At 36.0% G+C, this 15,629-nt stretch overlaps 2 protein-coding genes across 2 annotated transcripts; both read right to left on the bottom strand.

Moving 5' to 3' along the window:
* Positions 1 to 501: 501 nt before the first annotated feature.
* On the bottom strand, positions 502 to 2,246 carry LOC116122447 (scopoletin glucosyltransferase-like). Its single transcript, XM_031408290.1, has one exon. It carries the CDS (start codon positions 2,182 to 2,184, stop codon positions 598 to 600), a length of 1,587 nt encoding a protein of 528 aa, XP_031264150.1. The 5' UTR covers positions 2,185 to 2,246; the 3' UTR covers positions 502 to 597.
* Positions 2,247 to 7,337: 5,091 nt separating this feature from the next.
* On the bottom strand, positions 7,338 to 11,469 carry LOC116122448 (protein LOW PSII ACCUMULATION 3, chloroplastic-like). Its single transcript, XM_031408291.1, has 10 exons — positions 11,310 to 11,469; positions 10,775 to 10,951; positions 9,978 to 10,025; positions 9,845 to 9,884; positions 9,665 to 9,765; positions 8,622 to 8,814; positions 8,445 to 8,543; positions 8,030 to 8,147; positions 7,718 to 7,845; positions 7,338 to 7,535 (listed from the first exon to the last, which is right to left on the bottom strand). The coding sequence occupies exons 1-9, from the start codon at positions 11,367 to 11,369 to the stop codon at positions 7,725 to 7,727; spliced, it is 957 nt and encodes a 318-aa protein (XP_031264151.1). The 5' UTR covers positions 11,370 to 11,469; the 3' UTR covers positions 7,338 to 7,535; positions 7,718 to 7,724.
* Between the last annotated feature and the right edge of the window lie 4,160 nt (positions 11,470 to 15,629).

Raw genomic sequence — 15,629 nt, 5'->3', positions numbered from 1 at the left:
ACATAAATATCTTAATATTGGTATGTTGATATTTTTTTTAAAAACAAAGCATAAAATAAAAGTTAAGGATTAATAGTAACTGTTTTGTTATAGATAACCGCATATGTCGTGCGATTATATTTAAAATATTCTTTCAAGTACTTTCACGATGCAAGAATTAAAACATTTTGTAAATCAACTACTTCTAATTTAAACAACACTCCAACTATATTTGGATTCTGAAAAGCCTTTTGCTATCAATCAAACACTACGAAATAAACACAAACATAATTTTATATAAAGATTTATGAACAAAATTTAATGTATTTAAAAGGTCAATTTTCAAGTTTTTAATATAAAATCTTGACATTTTATCTTATAAGCAAAATATAATAAATCATTTAAGAGAAATATATATATATTTTTTTTTATAATTTCCTACAAGGGTTTATGTGCTTACAGATATTAGTTTTCTATTTTATTTTTGCCACCATAGAAATATAACATTTGCAATGTTAAATGTGATGTTAAAAAGAATTAAAATTACATTTAACATGCAAAGTCTCAACCTCCCAACCAAACAAAACAAGGAGAGGACTAAAATACAAGAAATAATAACTAAACTGCTTTCTGCTTAATAAAATCACTGAAAGCATCCAAAGAAGCCACTGAACTTGTAGGAAAACCATTCTCAAATCTCTTCCCAATCACTTCAGCTCTCTTCTTCATTTCTTCATCTCCCATCAGCTTCTCAATTCCCTTTATTATATTATCCTTCTTCGTCATTTCTGATTGATCATCACTAACCATGTACCCCACTTTAAGATGATTGATTACCAATTTCGCATTATAAAATTGGTCACCTCTGATGGGCCACGCCAAAAACGGGACCCCACGCCCGATTGCCTCCACCGTTGAATTCCATCCACAATGCGACAAAAATCCCCCCGTTGATGGGTGACTCAGTATCAACAATTGTGGTGCCCATCCGCGTATTATCAAACCTCTTTCACCAACTTTGCTATCCAGCCCGTGGGGAAAATACCCTTCTTCTTCGCCTTCTCCGCCACTTAGGCCCAATAGCTGACGTGGCGGGCCCGATCTACCTGAACCGGCTTGAATTACCCAAATAAATGGCTGGTTTGATGCTTCTAATGCGTCGGCTATTTGTGGGTACTCCTCCATTTTGGGGCCGACTTCACTACCGAATGACACGTATAAGACTGATCCACGTGGCTTCGAATCTAGCCATTCGATTACCTCGTCTTCCGTCACGTTAGACCGGCGGTTCGATCTTATTTCGCGGTCGTGAAGCAATGAACCGGCTGATTTGTAGAACTGTTCCGGTAATAGTGGGCCGACTCCCCAAACCGGTTTCCCCGTTTGATCAGCCAGGTACTTTATAAATGGTCGTTCGAGATCATCACACGTGTTAAGCATCAACGCGATTGACCCCGCTACTTCCTCCACCCACGGTGGTTGTTGACCCGGACGAGGTGGGCCCATCATCTTAGGCCCAGGTGCGCCTGGTGGACCAGGGAAGCCAGGCCTCGGGCCTGCACCTGGTGGACCAGGGAAGCCCGGCCTCGGGCCCGCGCCTGGAAATGGGCCAGGACCACCTGGTGGGCCGAGCATACCTCCTGGAGGCCCATGAGGCTTGCGCTTAAGATCCGACTCAGTTAAAGCCATCTCTTCAGGCAACCCGGGGAGCAAACGGATCTCTCCGGGTTTGAGATCTTCCGGGTGGGCCTTCCACGTGGCATACTCCATAGCCGCAGAACAAGCACCCGAAGTGAAAAACCCAATTGTCGGAACTCCAAACTTTTTGAAAGTATCATCCGTCCAGGACATCATAACATCAACAATAGCACAAACGGGTCGGACCCCGGTCGAAAAGAGATTCTGAAGGCCCTCGGCCATCTGGCTGTGCTGGTGATGGTGGTGTTGAAGTGGGTTGGAGACTGAGCCAGGCTGCGACGTCGGTGGCGGAGACGAGGGTATTTCAGTAATTTGAAAGAGAGGAAGTTGACGCATAGAGGAAGGGACGTTATTGGCGATATTGGAAGAAATGATCAGGGAGGTTTTGAAATTACGGGAGGCTAATTGCTTGCATAATTCCATGCAAGGATAAAGATGGCCTTGGCCGAAGAATGGAACAATCCATATCTCGGTGTCCAGATCAGGAAAAGTTGAATAAGAAGACATGTTTGATATTTTTGTTGGATGGTTTCAGGATCAAGAAGGTTTGATATTTAAACGACGAGAAAACTTAGCGGCGAAGGGTTTGGGAGGTTTTTACCAGTAGGTGATCGTAGTTTGACTGTTTGTTGGAGAAGAAGTGAAGGGAGAAAGAAGGGAAGGGAGAAAGAAGGATGACATTATTGGGGAGGAATAAAGGAGTATGACGTGGGAGAATCAGGACCATTAAATTATTATTGACTATCCACTGTTGGTGTTGGATAATGGATTCAACGCTAATGTAGTTACGAAACAATAATCAACCGAGTCGCCGTGTCGGCAATCTGAACTGATATAATAAGTCGATTTGTGTAAGTAATACTACTTTATAAGATCCACCAAGACTACAAAGATATCAAACATTTTTACGCCAAATAAGGTCATGTATAATAACATGCATCTTTTATTTAAATTTACAAATTTTAAGTTATATCTATATCTGATTATAACTTCTTAATATAATAAAGTTCAAGTACTGAATATATTACTCAGCCAATAAAATGAAATTTTAAAGAAATTTCCTCCGTAATTATTCATAATTCCCAGTATAACACATCTGTTACTTGCTAGCAAAGCCTGTATCACTTACCCCAAAAAAGCCTGTATCATGACAATAGTAAGACTGCGTAATGAAATTCTAAGAGTAAAAGTATGTTAATAAATGGGATCAAGATTCAAAAACCGAAAATTCTAGAATGCCAATGAAATTATGACATCTTTGAATTATTATTATTATTATTATTTTATCATGGGACATGTTTAAATTAGTTTGTGCGTACCTTAACTAATCATTTAGGATTTTGGCATTATTTACTAGATAAAAACCTCAATAACCACCCTTATTAATGTCCAAGAAAACTCGAACTCAGGAACTCATAAAATTCCTTTTGCTTTTTTACCATCAAGTCATCAAATAATGATTAATCTTTGAATTATTTAAGATTTATTATCTAAACCCCGTATCTAAATCTTGGGGGATATCAAGAATAACCCTAAACCCCCATCGTTATCCAAACGCTGTAAAATATGTTTAAAAGGTTTTGAATACCCATATCACCATTTCCTTTAAGTTTGTAACTTTTGTTGACATTTTTTCAACTTTGTATTTAATACTAATTAAATTATTAATGAATTTTTCATCACCCATAATAATTTATAAACATTACAAAACAAGTACATTCTTAAATAAAACGAAAAACAAACAAAAAAATTAAAAAAACTCCACTAATTTCGAAAATAGGACCCTAACCCTTGTTCCGGTAACTGATATTGTTAAAGTTAATTGATAAGCATGTAAAATTGATCTAGCCTCTAACGGATTCATAGAGGCCCGATCTTGCCTCTAAAGTCGTCAATAGGGTCTAATATAGCTTCTATTAGTGTTGAGAGGCCGAATTTGGCATCATTGACACCAAGGTTAGATCTGACATTTTGACGTGGATAGGGACAAGATTTGGCCCTAGCAACACCTCCTAAGGCCAGATCTGGCCCTAGCAACATCTCCCAGGGCCAAATCTAGCCTTTTCGATTGCCAAGAGTAGGGGTGTTAACGAGCCAAGTTTTCGGCTTAACGAGCTCGGCTCGTGAAAGAAGAGTAGTAATCGAGCCAAGCTGAGCCGCAGATTTTATGGCTCGGCTTGGCTCGGGAAAGAGTTAAAAATATTTCGAGTCGGCTCGTGAGCCAACTCTCAAAAATTCAATTTTTTTTAAAGAAAAATCATTTTTTTTCGAGCTAGGCTCGGCTCGGTCTGGCTCACGAACCGAGCTGAGCCGGCTCGTTATCTGACGAGCCGAGCCGTTAACGAGTCAAACTCGAGCTGAGTCGAGCTGGCTCATGAGCAGCTCGACCCGTTAAGCACCCCTAGCCAAGAGGCCTTGCCTAGCCTTTATCAGTGTTGCCTTGAAGGCTTTAAAGCCTTTTGTGGCCGCCACAAGGCTTTTGGTGGTCTCAAACGACACCACAAGGTTGTGGGAGGTGGTGTGTGGCGACACAAGGTTAGCTGAGTCATTGGGGGTGATTTTGTTATTTTGGCAAAGGGCAAAAAAATCATTTCATTTCTTAATAAATTTTAATTATGATTAACAGTATATCTTAAAGAGTAATGTTACATTTACAAAGATTCTCATAAAAAGTGATGTGACAAAAAATCTCTAATAATAATAATAATGCGTAATAAGATTAATCAACCAAAAAGTAAAGAAAAATGTTATCCTTACAAAGACCCATACAAAGAGGGCTACAAAGTGATGTCAAGAAAAAGAAAAAAACAAAGAAAAAACAGAAAAAAAGAGAAAGAGAGAGAAATAATGAAAATCAAGGGTTACAAATGTCTTTGTATGCCCTATTTGTATTTGTCTTTGTAAAACTAACATGGATCAAAAGTAAAAATATGGTAATAAATGGGTATCTCAAAGTTCAACCAAAAATAGAATTCTTTAATCCAAGAGAAAATGAAAAATTCTTTGTACCTCCTGAGGTTCCATTACATGCATTCAAAACCATACAATGACATAAACTTAATCACAGAACAAAATCTTAATTAAGAAGGCCATTGATATACCTTTCAACTTGATTAAAGTTAAACGACTGCGCTTCTGCCTCCAGCGCCTCAATATATAGATTTCTACAAATGGAATGTGGGCTATCTTGTACCAATCTTCACCAACTTCCTTCTCACATCGCCTATAAAGTTCAGGGCACTCGAATATCTCTAAATGCCGAAGCTTGGCAAGATTCTGGGTGCTCGTGGGAAGGGAGCTCAATTTACCACATCTATAAATTCTAAGTGACTGAAGAGATGTAAGGTTGGCCAGCCGGTTGGGCAGTAGAGTCAGATTAGGAAAACTTGATATAAGCAAATCTTGAGGAGAGGGGATATGATGCAAGCCCTCCGGTAAAGCAGCAGAAGAAATATTGGGAGAATAAATTTCTATGAGCTGGTTCACCAATTAAGTTCAAACATTTGAGGGAAACAAGGTGCTGAAAACCACCTGGCATCTCTACCAGCTTTGGGCAGAGCCACAGAGCACCAACTTCTCAAGGGCAGTGAGGTTTCTAAATCCATCAGACAAACACTTAAAGTTCTTACAATAATCAATTCCCAAATAACGAAGAGAGATCAGTCCCTGCAGTCCTTCAGGAAGAGACTCAAGCTCATGAGACTCCCTAATACATAATGAATCAAGAGATTTGAGGTTTTTTAAGTCAGTTGGCAGCACTTTAGGTTTGCTGAAATCCTCGATTCTCAATTCCCGAAGGCCAGTGAGGCTTAGGAACATCCCATTTGGTAATACCATCAGTTCATCCTTACCCTCAATCACAAGTGAAGTCTGTAAGATTCTCTAGATTTCGAGTTGAACTCAACAAAATGTCGCCTCATTTTCGTATTACCCTTTGAATTAATAGATTAATTAGTCGTATATAAATGTAGTGATTTCCGTTAATAATTATCGAAAACATTTTTTAAGAGAAAAAGTGAAGTGTAATTGTAAAAATTAAAAAACCTTAAAACAGCTTATTAAAGAATCCAAAATTTAAGTTTCTCAGAACAAATGTAAATTATATATTTTTTTCTTTAAAAAAATAATCCATAAGTTATTCCCCAGTTGAAACAACATGACACTAAAAAGAAAAAACGAAGAAATCTTTTTAGACAAATCATGCTACATATGAAAAATTCTGTTATTATATATCACAGATTAGTTATGAAGCTTTCTTTAGGATATTGCATTACAGACTGATGCTCAGCTTCCCTTCCCTTATCTCCCAAATCTTCATCCATAGAGTATGAGGGAAATAAATTCCAAACCATTCTCTTCCCTCTTCAGAACTGTTGGAAATTGGAAGCCAAACAAATCAAGTCTCAGGCTTCCAATTTCATAAAAGATGAACGCATGCATGAGAAAAGACAATTTTATTAATAAAAAACTCATACATGTGCCATAATACAACTTTACATTCAATCCCCTTTTTATAGATTCTCTTTGACACATCAGATCTTCTTCTTCACTTTGACAGCACTTTGATGCATATCTTCAACACTCCTCCTTGCATCAATAATGCTGCAAACTCCCAAACTCTGTAGCCATTCTTGCTATCATACTTGCTGCCATTCTTGTAGTCATCATCAAACTTACTCCTCCTTTCGGGTAAGCATAAAACCTTGTAGCCACACTTGCTGCCTTGCTGTGAGTTCTGCTGCCAATCTTGCAGCACTCTTGTTGCCACTCTTGCAGCCACTTCTTGCTGCCACTCTTGTAGCCACTCTGGCTGCTTTGCTGCCAATCCTACAGCCAACTTTGCAGCCTATCTTGCTGCCAAACTTGTTGCATTGCTGCCACTTCTGCAGCCAACTTTGCAGCCACTCTTGCTGCCATTCTTGCAACCTCTTGCTGCTTTGCAGCCACAATGATGAAAACTTCTTCAAGCTTACTCCTCCTTTCGTATAAGCCTAAAACAACCAAACACTTCACCACGCTTTAAGTGTTGATTCCTACTCCAAATTTCATTGAAGTCTCTCACAACTTCAAGTGGTTGAAAGCATGTTCTTCTGTAGGTTGCTTTAGGAAATCTTCAAAGTCCTCTCTCGAGCATTCTGTTCTCTTGCCATGGTAACACTTTTATAGCTTTTAAGTGTTGATTCCTACTCACAAGCTTTCATCCATCTCCCACAGGTCCCTTAAGATAAATGGCTCTGATACTATTTGTTGGAAATTGGAAGCTAAACAAATCAAATTGGAAGCTAAACAAATCAAGTCTCAGGCTTCCAATTTCATAAAGATGAACACACGCATGAGAAAAGATAATTTCATTCATAAAAAACTCATATATGTGCCATACTACAACTTTACATTCAATTCCTTTTTATAGATTCATATAGAGATAAGATTACATTAAACAACTACGGTACAAACTGCTGATTTAAATATCAAATTTAAAAATGTAACTTCTTCTCTTTGACACATCAGATCTTCTTCTTCACTTTGACAGCACTTTGATGCATATCTTCAACAAGAACTATTTTCTGGGTGACATAATTTGGTAAACTGAGCAATGTGTTTGGTTTTTTGTGGATGTCATATTAAAGCTTTAGTTCAATTTAAGGTTTTTCAGCACTATATGATATATAAGAAATTCGCTGCTCAGACATAAACTTATATATGTGTTTCTGATACTATTGAATGAACATTTAAATTCACAATAAAAGAATCACCAATTCAGAGATATGTACATTTAAAAACCATTAGAAGAATCAACCTTGTTCCTTCTTGAGCTTTCTTGTCACACTTTCTCACACTTCGCCAGAAGCCAATGTTGCCTGCAAGTAATTTAATATATGTTATTAATACTATGAACAAGTATTCTGGATCTTTCTGCGCCTATTTGTAAATATGATGAGCATGTGGGACATTCTTTCATGTAGTGACCTGTTGCAGTTGATATTTGGAAAAACAAAAAAACAAAAAATCATAAGTTGATTTGTATCAACATGGAACATACTGAAATCTCAAGCTGACGGCAGGATATCCAAGGCGACTTCCTTGAGGGATGGCATAGCTTCCTGTTGATGCAAACAAATATACTTATTCCTCACTTTCTTGAAGACTTTCCAGGAACCTGGGTAGCACCTAACAGAAGCGAAAATACTGTTTAATTGATCAGTTACAGCAACATCGAGAAAGTAGTGACTATATTTTAAATATAGCAACTCTATGGAGCTAAATAACAGTTAGCAGTAGAGGTTTCCGAATTTTTGAAAAACATAAATTAGTTACACTAAAGCAGCAGAATCTCAGTTACTAGCTAGCGAACCTGAACAGAGCTCCTCCATTGCGACCTTTAAAATTGTGAATATAATATACAGTCTCCATCTTAGGCAGGAGAGTCTTGGTTAGTGCAGCAAGCTTAGGGTAGAAAAATGGTGGATAATCTTAGTCAGTCAAGGATAACTTTGATCTGAAGAGACAATATAAAAGCACCAATGATATGGACAAATGCTGCAACAGTTTTGTCCTTAACTTCCTAACAATACCAGGAAAAGAAAAATTGTTTCTTTAATTAAAAGATAATTTAAAAAAGAGGAAAGTAGAAAGTAATCAGAATTAAAATAATATCAAGTGGTGAAACAAGTGACCAATTTGATGGGTGTTTATCTAAAAACTGTATCAGCATCAAAATTATCCTAAAACAACGAGATTGATAATCATGCAACAATGGCAGAGGATACACCCAGACCTTATCCGGTCAAGTTCTCCATTGAATATAATCATTTTCCGTGTAGTATTGGAGACCGCTTCCTTGTAAAGCTCTTCCACCACAAGCATCTCTAAATGGCAAAGAAATTGCAGAAATAAGAACCTTATAGAATGACTACGTATTAAGATGACAAGATGTTTGAAGCTACCGTTGACATTAAAATATGGATAGGCGACTAGGAACATTTCATCTTCTGGTTTCACGCGGTCTGCCATTTTGACCTTTTCAGTGAATCCAAAATCCTCAAAAAATGATGGCTTTGTAAGATAGTCCAAGTTAAAGGATGCTCCTTCAAAAGCTGATTGTCTTGCAAATTTTACTTCATTTGCCTCCGGGAAAAACTAAAGAAACAAATATCAGGTTTATCCACATAAATTTGACCTAAAAATGAAGACACCAAATGACTGACCAAAATCACAAATCATTCAAGATCTTATATCAGAGAAACAGAACAAGGTCTTTAAAGTGCACAGAGCGTTGGTAAGGCACCCATGTAGCAATGTTTACACAACGTATGATTGATATTTTTTGACTCAATGCAGCCTGAAAACACATATATATAAGAACTTCTTGACAATTTGTCAACAATATCCTATATCATGAAACATAAGGTTGATTTCACTGTCATTTGTCCAGAAAACTTCATCAACTTAATAATAGTACATAAATAAGAATCTTTCACATTCTTTCTGAAAAAAACAAATGCAAATCTTTTTCTCAACAATCATGAATTCAGAATCACATGAACTATATAAGATGGTCCTAGTGACAATCATTTCTCACTTATCTAATGCTGCAATGTTAGTTCCCTGAAATATAATATATAGAAGCAAAATATAACAAGTTTTAACAGTTGATGAGGCCAATCATATAGAATAACAGAAAATTCTCAAATCCCCTAAAATATTATTTGGTTTAATCAAATCATGCATAAAATAATATTTCAAAGCTGCTTATGCTATAATAAGCTTCATAATTTAAAATAAAATTGAACATTCCCTCAGCTTTTACTTTTTCCTTACACAAAAAAGCAGTAAGTTCAGATTTACAGCCCTCTACCTTTCACTCCTAATAAAATTAAGAGAAGGATGCACAACAAAACCTCTCCCCTAACGGCAGAGTGCTTTCCTTGAAAAGACAAATTGAAGGAAAAATATTATTCTAGTACCGATCATATGCACAAAGGCTTACTATTCTAGTTCGTGTAGCTTTCTCAGGAGTTACAAACTGATCACAAAATTCACGTATTAGCATCATACTTCCCGTCATTTCTATTCCTCCTTCACCATCACCTGTAACACAGTCTAGATAAATTGGGAGGCAATAAAAGGGATCCCCAAGAGGGATGAAGGTGGGGCAAGTGGAAAGCACCTGGTACAGAATCAAGTCCAGCTGTTGGGAATTCGATTTCCTGTAACATATACTTGTTGGTCACAAACTATATACTTTCGGCAGTTGATGTGTACTAGATTATAAATTCTTCTATTATCCAGTACTAACTCACCATCAACTGTTTGCCATCCTTCGCAGCTAATTCGGCTGCATTTTTTGCCTGTTAATTTTTACAAACCCAAAGTAAACGTCACAACCACAATAAATACAATAAGAATTCAAATTCTAAAAAGGTTGGAAACATTGATAATACACCAGATAGACATACACACACAGAGAATATACATTCCGTAAGGTTCCTCGGAGTCTGTTCCATGTCCATTTCTTTAAATTGCTTTTACCACTCATCTTTAGGTGCTCAATATTCAGATACAAGTAATGTTGACCGATGATATTGTTTAATTTACATAAATTTCGTGTCTATATAGTTTTATTATAAATATATACATTTTTTGAAACGTGTCTTTGCTTTTGTTTAGAAATACACATTATAATTATCTAAATAAACAACAGAGAAAGACACCTTACAATGAACACATACTACTGTCTACATTGAAAGCAAACTCACTAAAAATATCTATCAGGATTTAATAATAGACGATTTGTAGTCTTTGAAGCATCATTGGCACAACTTTTATAGTATTTATTGCATTGCGTTGCATGTTCATTTCTTTCTTAGTATCGTATTTGATTACCCAGACTTATCTTCTTTTTTTTTTCATTAAATTCTTCTACTTCTTTTTCCATCAAGAAAACACATTATGTTTCAGCAAAAACTCAGTGATATTGCTGAACCACAAATCTTGCACAGCAGAATTTTCTCATTCTACACCTTACACTATCAAAATTCACGTAATTAATTAACAAAATAATTGCAAATTACACGATACATATAAGGTAAAAGCTTACTTGTTCAAGAAGCTCAGGATAGTCACCGGGGAATGGCACATCAAAGTCAGCCGACTTACTTCCATCCCGTGCAACAGAATAAGTAGAACAATTGAGTCTTCTGTGCACTGTCAATGTGCTGACTCTTGTACTACCAAAATTGTCATGACATTTTATTGAGGACTTTTTGTCGTTAAACTACGATATGTGACAACAAATTAGTCAGGCAAAGAAAACCTTCCACAAGACTTCAATCCAGAAATTTAGTTGTACTCTATAGCAAAGTGATTCATTCCATTTAAGCAATACATCAGAGATTCCATAGTCGAACTATCAAATTTTAAGCTCAACAAATAAAAAAATAAACCAGGAAATTTATAATTCAGAATAATAAAGCAAAACTAACAGCCAATCTGCAACTCATTTATCATAAAATAAAGCACTTCATTATTACTGGCTAAAATAAAAACAAAATTGTAACTGTATAACAATGGCTATGAAAAGCTGAGCCCTGTAAAATATTCGAAAACAATTAAGAAGCTAAAAATTGGCTTGCCTTTGGAGTTTGAATTGGAGGAAGAGTAGACAGGACGGTGGCGGCGTTAGGTAACGGCATTTTGAAGCAGAGGGAAAGACAGAGATAACGGAATTCTCATATATGTGATAATCGTGCATGTAGCCAGATAATCGAATCTCTGTTGTCTGTTCCTGCTGCCACTCGGTTGGACATTTTACGGGTCGGATTTGAAAGTGGTTACCCAAAATAACCCGCTGCAGCAAAGGCTTGTTTGGATTTATATGTTTGTTAGCGATTTTTAAGATTTGAGGCATTTTATTTTTGTTTGTTTCTAAAAATTTTAACATTTATTTTATATAATAGATAATCTTTATAAAAAATAAAACTGGAAAATTATAAATCCAGTTCTTATCCTTAAAATTTTTGGATAATGTAATAAAGAGACAAATAAATATTACAACAAAATACGAAATGAATTACCGACAAATGACCAATTCCAATTGCTTTTATTTGTTTCTATAAATACTTTGGAATTAATCTTGCTTTGGCTACATTAATTTATTTCTTGAATGTTATATAAATTAGTGTACTGAATTTCTGGATAAAGTTGAGAAGTTTCCACTCCTCCGTTTCCTATTTCAAAATTTTGCAAGACATCCCTCGAAAAATACATGATAGTAGATTAGTAATGTGTTACTCCAACTTGCACCGCATAATTTTTGCCTTCAACTAGAATGAAAATACAAAACAAATTTATTAGATTTTTTCTAAATTCGTTGTTAAAAGAGTAATCTAAGTGATATAAGTTTATATCTAAAGTCTCGATAACTTCTCCCTGAGATAATATATTTTTAGGTGGTCAAATGTATAAAGTCTTTTTGAGGGTTCGAGGGTCATCAGGCTAAGGATTTGATTATATACATTGTGTAGACGTAAAAATCTACCTGTACGAAAATAGGGGTCTGATCCCGTGAGGTTGAGGCCACTAGCGATCTGCTGCACCTGCACACATAGGAAAACAAACGCGTGAAACGAACGAGAAACACCAGGATGGTGTTTGCCGTAGGCATTCCGATGCTCAAGTCAGCAAGGCTGAAAGAGACTAGTATAGTGAGGGCTAGGGAATAGAGAGGTTACCGGAAGTCTAGTCAGGGACTGTGACTACGGCAGTGATGTGAAGCTCTCAAGTCAGAGCTTCGGGTGTGAAGGTGTAATGTAATATAATGTCCCTTGTGAGAGGGCTGGCCTCTGTTTATATAGTGATTGTCTGGTCTCCCAGTCTTGGTGGGAGTAGGAGTCCTAGTGTGACTCTGATACAAACCCTAGAGGAATTAGGGCGATGGTGAGCTATCTTACCAGTGTTCGAATAGGAAGGTGATCCCGAACAGGAAAGTAATCTCGAATAGGAAAGTGACCTAAACAGGAAGGTGACCTCGAATAGGAAACTGATCTGGAATAAGAAAGTGATATGTAGGTGTCGTGGGCTTTAGACTTGCTCATAGGTTCAGGAAGTGAACTGGGATTTGGAGGCCCGGACCCTAAGGTTGTTCAAATTCGGATATCCGATCCGAATAGGGATTTTTCTGATCCGATCCGAATTTTTGGATCAGGCTATATCCTGATCCGAATCCGATCCGAATTATGTGGATATTCGGTTTTACGGATATCCGATTATTCGGATCAGATAATTGGATATCTGAAATTGATCCGATTTTTAAAATTTTCTTAATAAAATCAAATAATTCTAGCAATAAAATTGAAATTATAATTTCCTTACATGATAAAAGTATCTAAAAAAATTAACATGAAGCACCAAACATTTAACATATGTTGTCCAAACACTGTCATAGCCTAAATGACTATGCTATCTTCATCCTTACATGATAAAAGTATCTAAAAAAATTAACATGAAGCACAAAACATTTAACATATGTTGTCCAAACACTGTCACAACCTAAATGACTATGCTATCTTCATTGTCAATTCCTACTCGTCATCGTCCTTCTGTACAAAACAAAACAAAACAAATAAACCATTTCAATAAACAACTTTTAAGATTAACAACAAAATTAATTGCATATAAATTATACCTCGCCACTGCCCTCCTCATCATCTTCCTCATCGTTCACCTCTGACATTGACTTCTCAGACTCCTCTTCATCATCCGCCTTGGGGCCTTCAGCCTAATTTCATCAATAATTAAGATTAGTCAACAGATTCAGAGCATAAAAGAATGATATGAACAAATAAATGATAAATAAACCGACCTGTCTCTTGTTATAGCTTTTCAATTCTTTATGCTTCCAACCTACAGTTTACAAACAATAAGTCTAGAATTTATGTTTCTTTTATCATTCATCCCTAAAATTTAATTCAACCTATTAATATATAAATACAACATTATGTTAGCAACCTCCAAAGTGCCCAACCAATATTAATGAATCCAAAACAACAAGTGTACAGCTAACAAATTCATACTCATAAGGGATTTTTCCACTTCAACAATCAACTCATTACACCATACAACATCAAATAAAATGGTGACGAACCAAACATCAATAACATTAACAATTTAACATAGCAACATTCATTATCCAACATATATAATTAAATTGTATTTGGGGAAAAAATCTATTACCCACATTATGTTAGCAACCTCTAAAATGTCCAACCAATGTTAATGGAACCAAAACAGCAAGTATATAACCAACAAAGTCATACTCATAAATTAAAACACTTCTATTTTTCCAATCAAACAAACCAGCCCCACCAATTGGCTGGATTTTCCCACTTCAACAATCAACACATTACATAATACAACATCAAATAACCAGAAGGCAATCAACAACATTAACATAACAACATTTTTTATTCAACATATATAATTAAATTATATGTGAGAAAAAGAATCATATTCTTGGTAAAACTAATTAAACAATAAAAAATCAATATTCTACCTTTTGGGAGGCTGCACCAATACAAAATGACATAGAAATGGTCTTAGTTAACAATCATCTAGATGAACACGAGAATTTTCCATTGACAAAGATGAAATCCCTATAAAAAGTTGGACAAAAACATAATATGAGTAATGATACCAAATATATTCAACACGAAAGATATAAGTTATAACTAAATATTAATTATTTGAAAATAAAGCAAAAGTTTGACATGACTCAATTTCTGATATTTCATCCAAGATCTCCTCATTGACGAACGGTGTACGCGTAGCCCGAATCCAATCTTGTGCACAAATAAGAGCCTCCATTGTCTTAGGAGTAAGAGAACTACGAAATGAATCTAATATACGACCCCCAGTACTAAAAGCTGACTCCGATGCAACAGTAGAAACAAGTATAGCCAAAACATCTCGTGCTATCAAAGAGAGAATTTGATATCTTGATGAATTCATCTTCCACCAAGTCAAGATATCAAAGTTCTCATTTTCATCATCTTCACATGCTTCCTTTAAATATTTTTCCAACTCAGATTTAGGCTCCAAAGCATGTTGTCCAGCCTTTGGCTCTTTAAACATAGCCTTCATGGTGACTTGAGGAGCAACATTTGCATCAGTCAAATCAATATTTTTTGCAAGTTTAGTTTGTTGACTTGATTGCACACTGGGAGAAGCCTTAGCCAAACTATATTCCTCAAATAGAGCAAACAAAGTGTCATGCACTTTTGTTTTGAATTTATAGGCTTTATCAGCATCATACGACTTATCAATAGCCCAATATACATATTTTAACTTTTTGCTGGGATCCAATACTCCTGCAATAAATAGCATTATGTTGATATTATCAACATTTCCCCAATATTTTTCATGTTTTCCTCTCATTTTCCCTGCCATCAAACGTAAGCTTGGATCATCACTTGTACACCATGTCAAAATCTTCAAGCCAATGCCATATATCTCCTCCATGTATACATTAGCGGTAACATAAAGGGAACCTGACACACGTAGAGTTGCATCATAAAAAACTTTCAAAAAAGGCAATAAGTATCTAGCATATTCCCAATCAGTATGTGTAGGCAAACCCTTTGACCTTTCCCCGCTAGTAAGCTCTTCTCTATACTTATTATCTTGGATTTCTAATAAGTCAAATGCTTTCCGAAATTTTAAAGCAACATCCAATATCAAATAAGTGGAGTTCCACCTTGTTTCTACATCAAGAACTAAAAGACTTTTTGTTTCAATTTTTTCTTGCTCCACACACTCTTTAAACCTATATAATCTCGCTGGAGAAGACCTCACATATCTCACCGCAGAACGAATTCTAAATATTGAGTCATCCATATCTTTTAACCCCTCTTTAATATTTAGACTCAATAAATGTGCACAACATCTCATGTGAAGAA

This window comes from Pistacia vera, unplaced genomic scaffold, assembly GCF_008641045.1.
Source record: "Pistacia vera cultivar Batoury unplaced genomic scaffold, PisVer_v2 Contig134, whole genome shotgun sequence".
In the NCBI taxonomy this organism is placed as follows: Eukaryota; Viridiplantae; Streptophyta; class Magnoliopsida; order Sapindales; family Anacardiaceae; genus Pistacia; species Pistacia vera.
This window is presented reverse-complemented; position numbering and strand designations above follow the sequence as displayed.